The sequence below is a fragment of the Schistocerca nitens genome, chromosome 5 (assembly GCF_023898315.1).
Source record: "Schistocerca nitens isolate TAMUIC-IGC-003100 chromosome 5, iqSchNite1.1, whole genome shotgun sequence".
Taxonomy (NCBI): domain Eukaryota; kingdom Metazoa; phylum Arthropoda; class Insecta; order Orthoptera; family Acrididae; genus Schistocerca; species Schistocerca nitens.
The window spans coordinates 327,967,386-327,985,052 of NC_064618.1; the positions used below are offsets into that span (position 1 = coordinate 327,967,386).

Here is a 17,667-nt window from a genome sequence, read left to right on the forward strand (position 1 = left end):
GTTCAGAAAATTTTGTGTTCTATTTTACGCTGGTATCCGCACAAGATCCAGACGGTTTAGCAAATGAAATGTCATGATCTGCAGCAACGTTCTGAATTTGCTCTTCGGTTTCTGGCACAGACCAAGTTCATGACATGTGGCCAGTAATATACTATGGAGTGACGAGGCACATTTTACTTTGCAGGGTGCGGTGAATACACAAAATTGCCGACTTTGGGGTATTGTTAAATCGCGTGTTATGCTGGAAGAGCCACTGCACTCGCAGTATGTGACTGTGTGGTGTGGACTCACAAGTGCTTTTACTCTCGGTCCGTTCTTCTTCGAAGAGAATACGAGGGGCGTTTGAAAAGTCCGTGCAAAGACCGAGAGATGGTTCCATCGGTGCACATCGATGTCATGTTTAGTTAGTAGCATCTTTGGAAAGAACGCACACCAATTTTCATTCATATTGGTCTATTTCTTTGTGTTTGGCATTCGTGTGGATCAAGGAAATCTTGTTATTGTCAGAAAATAGACGAAAAAGAATTTAGTGTGGTGATTAAACATTACTTTATGAAAGGCAAAACGCCTCTGGAGACTAAAGAGAAGCTTGATAAACATTACGGTGACTCTGCACCTTCGATGAGAACACTTTGTAAGTGGTTTCAAAATTTTCATAGTGGCCATATGGGCACAAGTGACGCTGAACGTTCTGGACGCCCTGTAGGGGTTATGACTCCAGAAATCATTGCTAAAATACATGGTGATGGATGACAGAAGAGTTAAAGTGCATGAGATTGCTAGTGCTGTGGGTATCTCGAATGAACGAGTACATAATATTTTGCATAAACATTTGGACATGAGAAAGCTATCCGCAAGATGAGTTCCGCGACTGCTCACGCTTGATCAAAAACGGAATCGTGTGAAGTGTTGCAAGGATGGTTTGCAGCTGTTCAGTAAGAATCCGCAGGACTTTAAGCGTCGTTTCGTCACTGTGGATGAAACATGGATACATTGGTATACTCCTCAAACCAAACAATCTAAACAATGGGTTACCAAGGGAGAATCTGCACCAAAAAAGGCGAAGACCATTCTTTCGGCCAGAAAGGTTATGACGACAGTCTTTTGGGATTCGTAAGGGATAATCCTCATCGACTATCTGGAAAAGGGTAAAACTATTACAGGTACATATCGTTATTGGACCGTCTGAAAACCGAGCTGCAAGATAAACGCCGGCGATTGGACCGCAAAAAAGTCCTTTTCCATCACGACAATGCACCAGCACACGCCTCAGCAGTTGTGGTCGCAAAATTATTGGAAGTAGGATTCCACCTCGTTTCAGATTTCCCCCCCCCCCCCCCCCCTATTCTCCAGACTTGGATTCCTCGGACTACTATTTGTTCCCCAATTTGAAGAAATGGCTGGCGGGACAAAGATTATATCAAACGAGGAGGTGACTGCAGCAAGTAATAGCTATTTTGCAGACTTGGACAATTCCTGTTATTCGGAAGGGATCAACAAATTAGAACAGTGTTGAACGACGTGTATAAATCTAAAAGGAGACTATGTCGAAAAATAAAAAAGATTTACCCAAACATGCAAGTAGTTTTCATTTTTACACGGCCTATTCAAACGCCCCTCGTACACCCAGAGGACCTACACCATGTCCTCTGCATGTTATCGAGACCTCCGTGTACGGCATGTGACACCTGCTTTGTCACTTGTTTCTCAACGCCAGGTATGCTTATTAATATTTCATCCATGTGGGAATCTATGCGACAGTCAAACGACGATCCATCTGCGTAAATGATTTTTAAACGCAATATTTAAAACTTCAGCTTTCACATGTTAACGTTCGCAGACGGCATGGCTCTTCTGGCCAGAGGTAAGAAGGAAGATTTGTTGGGAGGTGTGGACGGTTTGCTTGGCGCTGAATGTTGCTCAAGGATAAACGACTGTCTCTGCATCAAAACTGGAAGCCACATAGCAGTGGAAGAAGTTAATTAAGTCTTTTATATAGGAAAGAAGAGTATGTAGGATTGCCAAAGCAAACAGGATATCAAAAAGTATATTCAAGTTGGCGGAGAAAGGTTTCTTCAGTAAAAGAGCTCTGTTGATATCAAATATTCATATGGAGTGAGGAGGAAATTCCTGGCCGGCCGGGGTGGCCGAGCGGTTCAAGGCGCTACAGTCTAGAACCGCGCGACTGCTATGGTTGCAGGTTCGAATCCTGCCTCGGGCATGGATGTGTGTGATGTACTTAGGTTAGTTAGGTTTAAGTAGGTCTAAGTTCTAGGGGACTGATGACCTCAGAAGTTCAGTCCCATAGTGCTCAGAGCCATTTGAAGAATTTTTTTTTTTTTTTTTAATTCCTGAAAGTGCACGTCTGGAGCAGAGCAGTGTCTGGAATTGAAATGTGGAAAACCAGAAATATCAAGGAGAAGGAACTGGAGGCATATAAAAAGTGGTGCAATTGAAGAATGTGAAAGGCATCTGCTGTTGGACACTGTTCATGCCACATATTCGTGCACGTGTAGCACTTATCTCTCTCTCACAGAGCTGCAGTCACTTACCTGTCTGCTGAGGTGCCACATCTCTGTATGGGCATTGTAAGCTACGTCTCCTGCGAGCTTCGACGGGATTCAGCCAATAATGAAGCTGGCGGCAGAATTGTTTCTTGAGGTTTCATTGCCTTCCGCCTGCTGCCATGACGTCGATGTGCCAATCCTACGCTTTGTTTTGTGACAGTGAACTGGTCGCTCTGAATTATGGTCAGATGGTTACTAGCTTGCATGCTTGCGCTGCATTTATGTGATTGTACTTTTACGTGGTTTCCCCGAATGCAGAGAGTTCGATTTCTTTCCGCGATACATTTTAGAGTCGAGTTTAACGTGGGAATCGTAAGGTCTTTGCTCGCACATTCAACTTTTCCCTACACGTCGGACCAGTGTCCAATTTTATCTTAGTCATATCTCATTCCTCTTCCACCCATGAAATTAATGCTAACACGTGGAGATTTTCTTTTGCCGGTTGTGTCAGATGGTAATGTAAAGGACACGGTCCGTTATACTGGATTTGTATGTAAAATATGAGATCCTGTACACAAGCATTGAACATTATAAAAAAGAACATAATTTGGGATTATTACGACTTTATTTTGATTTTCCATAGTCTGTGTCCAAGTTAACGTTCCACGTGTTCTATACTCTACATGTGTGCACTAAATCACAGGATTACTTAGGAAATGGTTCAAATGGCTCTGAGCACTATGGGACTCAACTGCTGTGGTCATAAGTCCCCTAGAACTTAGAACTACTTAAACCTAACTAACCTAAGGACAGCACACAACACCCAGCCATCACGAGGCAGAGAAAATCCCTTACCCCGCCGGGAATCGAACCCGGGAACCCGGGCGTGGGAAGCGAGAACGCTACCGCACGACCACGAGATGCGGGCACTTAGGAAATAACCTGCTTGAAGCAGAGGTTACAGTTTTATTAAATAAAGTTTTCAGCTTTATGGTTAAGTTCATGATACTGTTAAGTTTGAGACAGGAGACAGCGAAGGCTGAGACATAAAGGTGAGCTCTGTTACCACATCAGCTCACGATTTTCAAATATTAGGCGTTTTAGGACAGAGCGATCGAAAACATTTGCATATCACGAATTGTATAAGATGCAATTGTTACACATGTATAGTTACTAGGTTCATGTGGTCTATTGTAAGCATTAAAGTTCCAGTTTTGCCTTGGTTAACTCTTTTTAAATTCTCTTTAATTATTCTGTTGCCCTTTGCGGAAGTTCTTCACTGCACGAAACTTAAATCGGGATTAGTCAATTTGAATTTTTTACATAGAGGAATGATTTTATACAAAGAGGTAAAACGTTTCAGGGCATATAAACCAGGATCAAGGTCTATTATGAACTCATAAGTTAAAGTGAACAGTAGTTTCAGGCTTTCAAATGTAAAACCAAAAATGAAAAAATGTAGCTGTATAAAGAAAGTACGAAATGAAAAAGTACGGAAAAGAATATGTGAAGAGAAAATTGACGGACAACCCCTACTAGAAGAAGGGACAGGTAAGTGGAACATCTGCTACTGCTTCCAGGAATCTGCACTGAACGGAGTAGAAGAGTGGACAAAACAAAATGGCAAACTAAGACGAGAATATGTTAGGAAAATTACAGAAAACTAAACCCACCCCAGGTAGCACTAAGTCTCTGCGGCTGGGCAACTTGTCTAATGTAGCGGTATTTGTGTTAATGAGCAAGTGTTGGGTAACTGAATATTACTTTCATATAATTTAAATACAGGGTGTTTATAAATGAATATCGGGGCTTTAACGCTTTATAATATTTATTACAGTAAACTTACAGTTATAAATGATATGTCAAATGAAAGAGCAACTGAAACAGTTGTGTTTGGCACCAGTGCACATGCACAGCGCGCTATGTTTCTGCCGCAATCCGCTATACAGCGGTAGTAGCGAAGATGGCGACTGGTGAACAGAGAGCGTTTTCTGTTTTGCAGTTAGCAAAGACCGAATCTGTAGTTACTGTGCAACTTGCATTCCGGGTGAAGTTCGGTTGTGATCCTTCAAGTGTTAACAACATTCGTAGATGGTATCATCAGTTTGAAGATACCAGCTGCCTTTGTAAAGGGAAGAGCACAGGACGACCAAGAGTTAGTGAAGAGACTGTTGAGTGAGTGAGAAAGTCCTTCACTTGTAGCCCAAAAAAATCAGTCCGGAAGGCTAGTCGTGAATTACAAGTTCCCATGTCGACTGTTTGGAAAGTTTTAAGAAAACGCTTACAACTATGTCCTTACCGTTTTCAGTTATTACAGGCTCTAAAGCTGGTAGACCATGGATTACGTGCCAACTTTGCAAACAAAATGTTGTTTCATGATGATGAAGATTTTCTGGATCATGTTGTCTTCAGCGATGAATCGACCTTTCACCTTAGTGGACATGTTAACACTCACAATGTGCGCATCTGGGACTCAGAAATTCCTCACGAGGTGGTACAAATGGAACGAGTTTTTTGTGCCGTATCCTGGCGGAAAGTTAATGGGCCTTTCTTTTTTGGTGAACCTACTGTAACTGCCACTTCTTCCCTTGATACACTAGAGCAGTGGCTCTTCCCTAAGTTGGAAGAAGATGAGCCAGAGAACTTCATTTTCCAGCGAGATGGTGCGCCACCTCACTGGCATAGCGAAGTATGCGATTGGCTGAACTTCAATGTGACCAAGAGCTGGATAGGCTGCAAGGGGCCCAATGACAGGGCTTGCTTTCCATGGCCTCCACGTTCATCTGACCTAACGCCATGCGACTTTTTCATTTGGGGCTTCATCAAGGATCGTGTGTACGTGCCTCCACTACCAGCAGACCTCCCTGAATTAAGAAACCGGATTGAAACAGGCGTTGCTACAATCACTGAAGACACACTTATCAACATTTGGGAAGAACTCGGCTATAGACTTAAAGTGTGCCGTGTGACAAATGGTGCTCACATTGAACATTTATAAGGTTCTTGGTAAAATTGTTTGAGTTGCTCTTTCATTTGACATATCATTTATAACTGTAAGTTTAATATAATACATATTGTTGTTGTTGTTGTTGTGGTCTTCAGTCCTGAGACTGGTTTGATGCAGCTCTCCATGCTACTCTATCCTGTGCAAGCTTCTTCATCTCCCAGTACCTACTGCAACCTACATCCTTCTGAATCTGCTTAGTGTATTCATCTCTTGGTCTCCCTCTACGATGTTTACCCTCCACGCTGCCCTCCAATACTAAATTGGTGATCCCTTGATGCCTCAGAACATGTCCTACCAACCGATCCCGTCTTCTGGTCAAGTTGTGCCACAAACGTCACTTCTCCCCAATCCTATTCAGTACTTCCTCATTAGTTATGTGATCTACCCATCTAATCTTCAGCATTCTTCTGTAGCACCACATTTCGAAAGCTTCTATTCTCTTCTTGTCCAAACTATTTATCGTTCATGTTTCACTTCCATACAAATACTTCCAGAAATGACTTCCTGACACTTAAAGCTATACTCGATGTTAACAAATTTCTCTTCTTCAGAAACGCTTTCCTTGCCATTGCCAGTCTACATTTTATATCCTCTCTACTTCGACCATCATCAGTTATTTTGCTCCCCAAATAGCAAAACTCCTTTACTACTTTAAGTGTCTCATTTCCTAATCTAATTCCCTCAGCATCACCCGACTTAATTCGACTACATTCCATTATCCTCGTTTTGCTTTTGTTGATGTTCATCTTATATCCTCCTTTCAAGACACTGTCCATTCCATTCAACTGCTCTTCCAAGTCCTTTGCTGTCTCTGACAGAATTACAATGTCATCGGCGAACCTCAATACATATTATAAAGCGTTAAAACCCCGATATTCATTTATAAAAACCCTGTACTTTAAGCAGTTCACATTAGGAAAGTTCTTAGGAGAAAAGAGTGTTATCTGTTCCATATTTAAGTAGCATTTGGAGTGACAACTTACTGCAAATGATGGGAGCTGTGATATACATTGCTACAATGTCCAGCCAACTGCAGTGCCAGTTCAGTATGAAACTTGCCTGCCGCCCAAATCCAGAAACAATTCGGTCTGGGTTTCGCTTACTGTGTGAAATAGTCAGACATTTCGCAACGAAATGTCGTTACAAAGCACCCTCTGCCATGGAACATCGCCAGTATGCACCTTCTGCCACACAACATTGTTATGATGCACCCTCTAACCATGAAACATTAACACATAGCACTCTCTGCCACACAAAATCGGTTCGATGCACGCTCCTCCACGCTACCTGGTACAAAGCACGCTGTGTGATGGAATACTGGTATGAAGCACACTCCGTGGGGCAACACTGGTACGAAGCACTCTGGGCCAGGTAACATTGTTACGGAAAGCCCTCTGCCACACACCATTGGCGCGGGACACCCTCTGGCATGCCACAGCAGTAGGATGCACACTTTGTCCTGCAGCATTGGTAGTACGGAATCTATGCCAAGCAGCATTGGTAGGCTGCACCCGTTGCCGTGCAACATTGGCATGAAGCATCCTCTGCCACATGACACCGGTATGAAGCACCTTCTGCCTAGTGACACTGGTTCAAAACACTCTCTGCCACGCAACATCGGTACGAAACATCCTCTGCAATGTAACACAGGTCAGAAGCACCCTGTGGCACACAAGAGCTTAGTTGTGCGTTTCATTTCGATAAGGTTCAAATGGCTCTGACAAGGGAACCTCCCCATCGTACCCCCCTCAGATTTAGTTATAAGGTGGCACAGTGGATAGGCCTTGAAAAACTGAACACAGATCAATCGCCGGCCGGTGTGGCCGTGCGGTCTAGGCTCTTCAGTCTGGAACCGCGTGACCGCTCCGGTCGCAGGTTCGAATCCTGCCTCGGGCATGGATGTGTGTGATGTCCTTAGGTTAGTTAGGTTTAAGTAGTTCTAAGTTCTAGGGGACTGATGACCACAGCAGTTAAGTCCCATAGTGCTCAGAGCCATTTGAACCATTTGAACAGATCAATCGAGAAAACAGGAAGAAGTTGTGTGGGATTATGAAAAAAATAAGCAAAATATACAAACTGAGTAGTCCATGAGCAACATAGGCAACATCGAGTATAGTCTGAGCTAAGGAGCGCCGTGGTCCCGTGGTTAGCGTGAGCAGCTGCGGAACGCAAGGTCCTTGGTTCACGTCTTCCCTCGAGTGAAAAAGTTTACTTTCTCTATTTTCGCAAAGTTATGATCTGTCCGTTCGTTCATTGACGTCTCTGTTCACTGTAATAAGTTTAGTGTCTGTGTTTTGCGACCGCAAGGCACAACCGTGCGATTGTTATTGAAGTCGCGAGCTATATTTGCTGGATTCATATTGCCCACGGAATACATCTCATGTATTTTTTTTCAAAAAAAATGGTTCAAATGGCTCTGAGTACTATGGGACTCAACATCTGTGGTCATAAGTCCCCTAGAACTTAGAACTACTTAAACCTAACTAACCTAAGGACATCACACACATCCATGCCCGAGGCAGGATTCGAACCTGCGACCGTAGCAGTCGCGCGGTTCCTGACTGAGCGCCTAGAACCGCTAGACCACCGCGGCCGGCTGTATTTTTTTTTTTTAATCTCATTTTGTTCGCTTTTCTTCGTTGCATCTTCTTGGGGCGGACGTCGTAAGACATCCATTGAAGTTCGTTGTTGATCGATGAACTCAGTTTTTTTTTATTACAGAGGGCACGTAACCCTCTGACCGAACACGCTGAGCTACCGTGTCGGCATATTTAACGCACTCTCGTCCAAAGTAGCGAACAGTCAACTGCCAGCCAGGGAGCCTCGTTAGCATGAATACTCTCTTCCGTGCGCTGTAGTCGACTGACGTCGTGTGTTTCGATGTTTGTTTAGGTGTAGCGTCCCCATACTACGGCGCAGTTACCTCGCATCGGACGGACGGACGGACAGATAATAATTGTCTGAAAATAAAAAATTAAACTTTTCACTCGAGGGAAGACTGGAACCAAGGACCTCTCGTTCCACAGCTGCTCACGCTCCTTGATTTTGCATATCTTGCACATAGACTACTCAGTTTGCATATTTTGCTTATTTATTCATAGTTCCACACAACTTCTTCCTGTTTTCTCGATTGATCTGTGTTCAGTTTTTCAAGGCCTATCCACTGTGCCAAGTTATAACTAAATCTGAGGGGGGTGCGATGGGGAGGTTCCCTTGTGAGCACTATGGGACTTAACTTCTGAGGTCATCATTCCCCTAGAACTTAGAACTACTTAAACCTAAATAACTTAAGGACATCACACCCATCCATGGCCTAGGCAGGACTCGAACCTCCGACCGTAGCGGTCGCGCGGTTTCAGACTGTAGCGCCTAGAACCGCTCGGCCACCCCGGCCGGCATTTAGGTAAGGAAAATTGACGACATTGGCAGGGTCGCTTTATGGAAACTTGAAATACGTGCAAGGCTGTCGGACTGCAGTGCCAGGCTACAACAGCTACTGTGATTCCAAGGAGCTGTGCCATTCACCGCCAGATGGCAATGACATAATTTTCACAGTGTTGAGGAACTTTAATTCATCACACAATTTGCAGGAAATATTTATAAATTATATACAGAAGCCTTCTTCATCAATCGGTCTATTTATTAGTGAAATCCGTATCATAACCCTTACAGTAGTTCCTGAGATTATCCGGCCAGGTTGGGAATTTTCTCTGCCTGGGGACTGGGTGTGTCTTCTCTCCTCATCATTTCATCATCACCGTCATCATTAGTGATAGTGGATAGATTGGACTGAGTGAAACATAGGAGTGTGAAAAGATTGGGACTTTGTACGGGCGCTGACGACCGCGCAGTTGAGCGCCCCACAAACCAAACATCATCATCAACATCATCCTGAGATTAGCCCGAACATACAGATAGAATTTAGGCATGTGGCTTCAATTTCTACTACGTGTGGTTCGGTAGTTTTGCTGCACTACATAAATGACGTAGTAAATGGTAGGATTGCCCGTAGTATTGGTAGCTGTAGTAGGGAAAGAAACATGAATGAATGGGCGAGAGAGAAACTGGGACCGACGAATTTTCTTTGTCTTTTGTTTGTTTGTTTCTGTTGCACAGAATTAGAACAGCACACCCTTCAGAGATATTCCACTCCGTATTTTAAATCCTTTCAAAATATACAAAATATAAATTGTAATTTATAAGTAATCAACATTAGTTGATCAAGTAGCAACAGCGCTTTTATGTAACTAAAGAAATTACATTTAGTGCAAGTACAGTTTAAATGCAGAAAAATAAAAAAAATTATATAATTATTGTTATATCGTACTCAGCAGAACATTCTTCATCATGATCAAAGGCAAGAGTTTCCGGTCATTACTGATAAGTGTGAAAGTGTTTATGGGTAACATAAACATGTTTTCTATAAGCAAGATGAAGTATTGAAGCGATGTTTGAAACGTTTTTGTTTTGAAATTTTTAAAAATTTTACCTTTTCTTGAGGAAATAGCGTATTCTAGCACTATATGATAAATCTGCATTGTTTTATTTTTATTTTTACAGCACCCCTCGGTTTCACCAGGTTTTAAATTGTAAGACATTTCCAGGTGCAGATGAGCACTCTGACCACAATCTATTGGTTATGAACTGTAGGTTAAAACTGAAGAAACTGCTAAAAGGTGGGAATTTAAGGAGATGGAACCTGGATAAACTGACTAAACCAGAGGTTGTACAGAGTTTCAGGGAGACCATAAGGGAACAATTGACAGGAATGGGGGAAAGAAGTACAGTAGAAGAAGAATGGGTAGCTCTGAGGGATGAAGTAGTGAAGGCAGCAGAGGATCAAGTAGGTAAAAAGACGAGGGCTGGTAGAAATCCTTGGGTAACAGAAGAAATATTGAATTTAATTGATGAAAGGAGAAAATATAAAAATGCAGTAAATGAAGCAGGTAAAAAGGAATACAAACATCTCAAAAATGAGATCGACAGGAAGTGCAAAATGGCTAAGCAGTGATGGCTAGAGGACAAATGTAAGGATGTAGAGGCTTATCTCACTAGGGGTAAGATAGATACTGCCTATAGGAAAATTAAATAGACCTTTGGAGAAAAGAGAACCACTTGTATGAATATCAAGAGCTCAGATGGAAACCCAGTTCTAAGCAAAGAAGGGAAAGCAGAAAGGTGGACGGAGTATATAGAGGGTCTATACAAGGGCGATGTACTTGAGGACAATATTATGGAAATGGAAGAGGATGTAGATGAAGATGAAATGGGAGATACGATACTGCGTGAAGAGTTTGACAGAGTACTGAAAGACCTGAGTGGAAACAAGGCCACGGGAGTAGACAACATTCCATTAGAACTACTGACGGCCTTGCGAGAGCCAGTCCTGACAAAACTCTACCATCTGGTGAGCAAGATGTATGAGACAGGCGAAATACCCTCAGACTTCAAGAAGAATATAATAATTCCAATCCCAAAGAAAGCAGGTGTTGACAGATGTGAAAAAATACTAACACGAATTCTTTACAGACGAATGGAAAAACTGGTAGAAGCCGACCTCGGGGAAGATCAGTTTGGATTCCGTAGAAATATTGGAACACCCGAGGCAATACTGGCCCTACGACATATCTTAGAAAATAGGTTAAGGAAAGGCAAACCTACGTTTCTAGCATTTGTAGACTTAGAGGAAGCTTTTGACAATGTTGACTCCAATACTATCTTTCAAATTCTGAAGCTGGCTGGGGTAAAATACAGGGAGCGAAAGGCTATTTACAATTTGTACAGAAACCAGGTGGCAGTTATAAGAGTCGAGGGGCATGAAAGGGAAGCAGTGGTTGGGAAGGGAGTGAGACAGGGTTTTAGCCTCTCCCCAATGTTATTCAATCTGTATACTGAGCAAACAGTAAAGGAAACAAATGAAAAATTCGGAGTAGGTATTAAAATCCATGGAGAAGAAATAAAAACTTCGAGGTTCGCCGATGACATTGTCATTCTATCAGAGACAGCAAAGGACTTGGAAGAGCAGTTGAACGAAATGGACAGTGTCTTGAAAGGAGGATATAAGATGAACATCAACAAAAGCAAAACGCGGATAATGGAATGTAGTCGAATTAAGTCGGATGATGCTGAGGGAATTAGATTAGGAAATGAGACACTTAAAGTAGTAAAGGAGTTTTACTATTTGGGGGGCATAATAACTGATGATGGTCGAAGTAGAGAAGATATCAAACGAAGACTGGCAATGGTAAGGAAAGTGTTTCTGAAGAAGAGAAATTTGTTAACATCGAGTATAGATTTAAGTGTCAGGAAGTCGTTTCTGAAAGTATTTGTATGGAGTGTAGCCATATATGGAAGTGAAACATGGACGATAAATAGTTTGGACAAGAAGAGAATAGAAGCTTTCGAAATGTGGTGCTACAGAAGAATGCTGAAGCTTAGATGGGTAGATCACATAACTAATGAGGAGGTATTGAATAGAATTGGGGAGAAGAGGAGTTTATGGCACAACTTGACAAAAAGAAGGGACCGGTTAGTAGGACATGTTCTGAGGCATCAAGGGATCACAAATTTAGCATCGGAGGGCAGTGTGGAGGGTAAAAATCGTAGAGGGAGACCAAGAGATGAATACACTAAGCAGATTCAGAAGGATGTAGGTTGCAGTAAGTACTGGGAGATGAAGAAGCTTGCACAGGATAGAGTAGCATGGAGAGCCGCATCAAACCAGTCTCAGGACTGAAGGCCACAACAAGTGTTTCACACTACAGATCAACTATTTGCAAATAAAATATGAACTAAACATTGACAGTTTCAATTTTTCTACAAATACTGCCTGTTTTTAAGTAACAGACAGCAGGGTAACTATTCAGAACAAAAATTCTTCATAGGTTTCGTGGCCCTTTTCATATCCTTACTCAGCTTCTAGACGTTTCACCACTTCCGATTTTTAGGGAAATCTAATAAGACACTGATTGCATAGGCAAACAAAGCGATCGACATTAGGTAACGCCCGATTGGTATCCAACTCACCTAACGTACAGGTAACGATGTTAACAGACCAAAGGTATAGGAAACTACCGTAGTGTACGCTCTACTTACGACAGTCTACCATGGTCTACGGTAGCTGTGCAACTCTATGTATAGAAGGCAGAAGATTTCGGTCTTACGTAATATCACCTCTAGGCCCAACTATGATACCAGATGACGACGTGGGTACCAGGTATTCGCTATTGTATACGTCATATACACTCCTGGAAATGGAAAAAAGAACACATTGACACCGGTGTGTCAGACCCACCATACTTGCTCCGGACACTGCGAGAGGGCTGTACAAGCAATGATCACACGCACGGCACAGCGGACACACCAGGAACCACGGTGTTGGCCGTCGAATGGCGCTAGCTGCGCAGCATTTGTGCACCGCCGCCGTCAGTGTCAGCCAGTTTGCCATGGCATACGGAGCTCCATCGCAGTCTTTAACACTGGTAGCATGCCGCGACAGCGTGGACGTGAACCGTATGTGCAGTTGACGGACTTTGAGCGAGGGCGTATAGTGGGCATGCGGGAGGCCGGGTGGACGTACCGCCGAATTGCTCAACACGTGGGGCGTGAGGTCTCCACAGTACATCGATGTTGTCGCCAGTGGTCGGCGGAAGGTGCACGTGCCCGTCGACCTGGGACCGGACCGCAGCGACGCACGGATGCACGCCAAGACCGTAGGATCCTACGCAGTGCCGTAGGGGACCGCACCGCCACTTCCCAGCAAATTAGGGACACTGTTGCTCCTGGGGTATCGGCGAGGACCATTCGCAACCGTCTCCATGAAGCTGGGCTACGGTTCCGCACACCGTTAGGCCGTCTTCCGCTCACGCCCCAACATCGTGCAGCCCGCCTCCAGTGGTGTCGCAACAGGCGTGAATGGAGGGACGAATGGAGACGTGTCGTCTTCAGCGATGAGAGTCGCTTCTGCCTTGGTGCCAATGATGGTCGTAAGCGTGTTTGGCGCTGTGCAGGTGAGCGCCACAATCAGGACTGCATACGACCGAGGCACACAGGGCCAACACCCGGCATCATGGTGTGGCGAGCGATCTCCTACACTGGCCGTACACCACTGGTGATCGTCGAGGGGACACTGAATAGTGCACGGTACATCCAAACCGTCATCGAACCCATCGTTCTACCATTCCTAGACCGGCAAGGGAACTTGCTGTTCCAACAGGACAATGCACGTCCGCATGTATCCCGTGCCACCCAACGTGCCCTAGAAGGTGTAAGTCAACTACCCTGGCCAGCAAGATCTCCGGATCTGTCCCCCATTGAGCATGTTTGGGACTGGATGAAGCGTCGTCTCACGCGGTCTGCACGTCCAGCACGAACGCTGGTCCAACTGAGGCGCCAGGTGGAAATGGCATGGCAAGCCGTTCCACAGGACTACATCCAGCATCTCTACGATCGTCTCCATGGGAGAATAGCAGCCTGCATTGCTGCGAAAGGTGGATATACACTGTACTAGTGCCGACATTGTGCATGCTCTGTTGCCTGTGTCTATGTGCCTGTGGTTCTGTCAGTGTGATCATGTGATGTATCTGACCCCAGGAATGTGTCAATAAAGTTTCCCCTTCCTGGGACAATGAATTCACGGTGTTCTTATTTCAATTTCCAGGAGTGTAGAACACAACATATCGATGTCAGCTTTTTTGAACCTTCTTTCCAGGTTATGGTGTCTTTTCGAGACCAAAAGCTACAAATTTGGCAGATTTGGGGCTTTTAATTTGACGGAATAGGAATTAGCCACCGGAAGACATGCTGAGACTGAAACTACACTGGTCGAAAGAAATGCACACCAAGATAACGACACAGCCCTTGACATAGTCTATTACCGTTGTTGAGTAACCCAAGATACAGGGGAAAAGTAGGGAGAAGAAGGGCATGGGGAAAATAGGAAAAACAAGAAGAGACGAAATGTCCGTTCAGCCAGAACATTATGACCTACTATGGATATAAACTCGTCCAAGCGATAGCAGCATCACCTAACGAGGAATCACTGCTAGTGCGCCATACTCACGGTGTGTGTGCTGTGTAGTATCAGTGAGCATGCCGTCCGTGTGTAGAATGGGGAATGTGCGCGATCTATGTGAGTGTGACCGAGGGCAGATTGTGATGGTTCAAATGGCTCAGAGCTCTTATAGGACATCTGAGGTCATCAGTCTCCTAGACTTAGAACTACTTAAACGTAACTAGCCTAAGGACACCACACACAACTATGCCCGATGCAGGTTTCGAACCTGCGACCGTAGCAGCAGCGCGGTTCGGGACTGAAGCGCCTAGAACCGCTCGCCCACAACAGCCGGCGTAGATTGTGGTGGTCCGGAGGCTCGGCTCGAGCATTTCGGAAATTGCACGACTTGTCGGGTGTTCGAGGAGTGCGGATGTGAGAGTCTTCAACCGTTGGCGAAACCAGGGTGTAACCTCGTCCAGACATTTTGGGGCTGGGCGGCTACCCCTCATTACAGGTGTCGGGCGTCGTATGCTGGACAGACCGGTAAAACAGGACAGGCGGCGAACTTTGGCGGAATTAACGTCAGACTTTAATGCTGGGCAGAGTAAGCGTGTCTGAACACACAGTACACCGAACACCCCTACCGATGGGCTTCCGCCTGTACAGTGTTAACACCACGACATCGGCAACTGCGAATGAAATGGGCATGTCACCATCGGCACTGGACGTTGGCGCAGTGTGAGATAGCTCCATGGTCTGAAGAAACCCGATATCTTCTCCATCATGTCGATGGGAACAGCTCCTTGATATCCGCACTGCGAGACGGAGACAGGCTGGTGGTGGATCCGTTATGCTCGGGGAACGTTCGCGTGGGCAACATTGTGTCCGTTTATTCTGAATCTGGGGAACTACGACCACAACCATAGATGGAAACATAAAAGACCAAAAGACATACTTGTAAGGACCTAACATCTATGGCCAAGCACACGCAAACACAACGGTACAGGTGAGCCCCTCTTAATCAGACGCCATTACTGGATATCCAGCTGGAATACACTGCCGAATAACTGGCACCACGCAGGGAAGCCGTACCGTACACTGCATGCAGACAAGCGCCACACATCCCCCACACAGTGAGATGATCTATGGCCGATCTCCCACTACTGTATAACGATCTTGATTGTTCCAGGAATGCAGCGGCTGCAGCAACTGGGATACATCGCCATCGCTTGCCACGGTAATGATGCATGCTACCCATACTAACAAGCTCAACCTTGCATGAACTATCGCAGCTAGTAAGCCACTACTGCTCTTACTACCCATCCCACTGTCGCAGAGCTTTTTTTTCCCACGGCACGAGCCTTGGCACTTTTTTCCCTCTGCTCTTCAAATCGCTACCCTCACTCGCGTTTCGTCCACTATCTATCACCTGATGGACCGTGTTAATGCGTAGTCTTACCCAGACGCACGGATAACATCACAGCCCAGCATCCTGTGATCCACTTACTAGATAACTAACATGTTTACGGAGGTGACAGTAGAACTTTTGGTTTGGTCACCATGTTGGTGCGGGCGTGGAGGGGCCCCATCTCTGAGTAACCTGGCGGCAGTTGTCAGCAGGACTCATCAGGAGAAGCAGCATTTTTCTGAAGATGCCGACCAGTTGGATCGCCGAAATATCGAGTCAAGTTGATTTTAGGATCCGGCAGCAAACCCGAAGAGACTTTCAAGCTGCTCATAATGTTCTTCCATTTTATGTACAGTACGTAGTGCAGTAGAAGCAAAGGAGCAGTCAGACGCCGGTGGCGAGAGCGAGCGGAGACGCAGCACGTACCTCAGAGAGCGGCCAGGCGCCCCTGGCGGCGAGCACGAGCAGCTCCGCGGGCGCGACGGCGAGCAGCGCCGCGGCGTCGGCGACGGCGAGCTGCGCCAGCAGCAGCAGCTGCGCGCGTCCCTGCGAGCACCGGCCGTGCCGCCACGCGCAGCCCGCCAGCCAGGCGGCCAGCAGCGCGCCCAAGCCGCCCACCGGGCCCGCGAACGCCCACACCGCCCACGCCGGCGCCACCGGGCCCTCCTCCGCCGCCGCCGTCCAGTTGCCGTCGGCCATGGCGACCGTCACCTCCTCCTCCGCCTGTCCACCCGCATCGGGGTCAGCCCCGCCAACTGGCACACTGGCCTAACGGGAAGCGCCGCGCTGCGCGGACACTTGTTGCAGGCTCGCGGTGCGCTGGGGTCGCCGGTAGTCCCCGCTTCCTCGTCCCCCTCGGCCGGCGTTGCAGCGTCTCTTCTGACCTCGAAATCGAGCAGGAAACCGCGGAGAACCACCTGTTCCTCAGGAATAATCGTCACGGTGCACACGTACAAGTTTTCACTTTTTTACTGTCTCCAAATGCACATATGTCATTAGTTGGACGTATTTCTACCATAAAAATTCAAAATTGTTGGCAAATTACGAAATCTTAGACTGTTGGTCCAAAAATGTCGGCCGTCACTTCATACAACGCAGACGATCTACACTGTTATCACCGCGATCGACTCCTTCCTTCACGTATACTTTGAACCACTGGTTCTACAACGTCGTAGCCACTAGTGTAAATTCGAGATCGAGCAGGAAAGTACGGAGAACCACCTGTTTGTCGGGATTAACCGCCACGTTGTCACATACACGCTTTCACATCGCTATAGTCATCAAAATCACATATATCAAGCACTAGTTACATCTGAAGTATTCCTACTATAACAATTCACAAATTTTGAAAAATTACGAGTTTCTCAGTCTGTTACACTAATATAAAAACCCCACTGTCAGTCCAAAGAGCTCAACGAGTCTTTTACAATATTGGAACCGTGATCAACTTGTCTGTCTCAGAGCGTTTCGTTCTATAGTAGTAAACCTCTGTAACTGGCCACAAGAAGAAGTCATCCTCCAGTTGGTAATAGAGCCTAATACGGCGAAAACATCTGTTAAGCTATTAAGAAAAAATAGTTGTTGCCTCACCCCTGGTAAGTCTTCACTTTCCCATCACAGCTTCACTACAAAAATCCCTAGACTTTTCCCAGCCGTTGATTTGTTGTCACTACACGATCACGCTGAAACCTGCTAATGGTTTTGATACGTCTGAGAAACACCTTGTATCTATTTCCCTATTCTTAAAAGA

At 45.5% G+C, this 17,667-nt stretch overlaps 1 protein-coding gene across 1 annotated transcript in view; it reads right to left on the bottom strand.

Moving 5' to 3' along the window:
- Positions 1–17,667, bottom strand: part of LOC126260430 (resuscitation-promoting factor RpfA-like) — a 94,554-nt gene that overhangs the window by 57,294 nt on the left and 19,593 nt on the right. Inside the window, exon 3 of the mRNA XM_049957758.1 lies at positions 16,344–16,640. Coding sequence (XP_049813715.1) covers positions 16,344–16,640 — 297 coding nt within the window. The remainder of the gene's footprint in view (positions 1–16,343; positions 16,641–17,667) is intronic.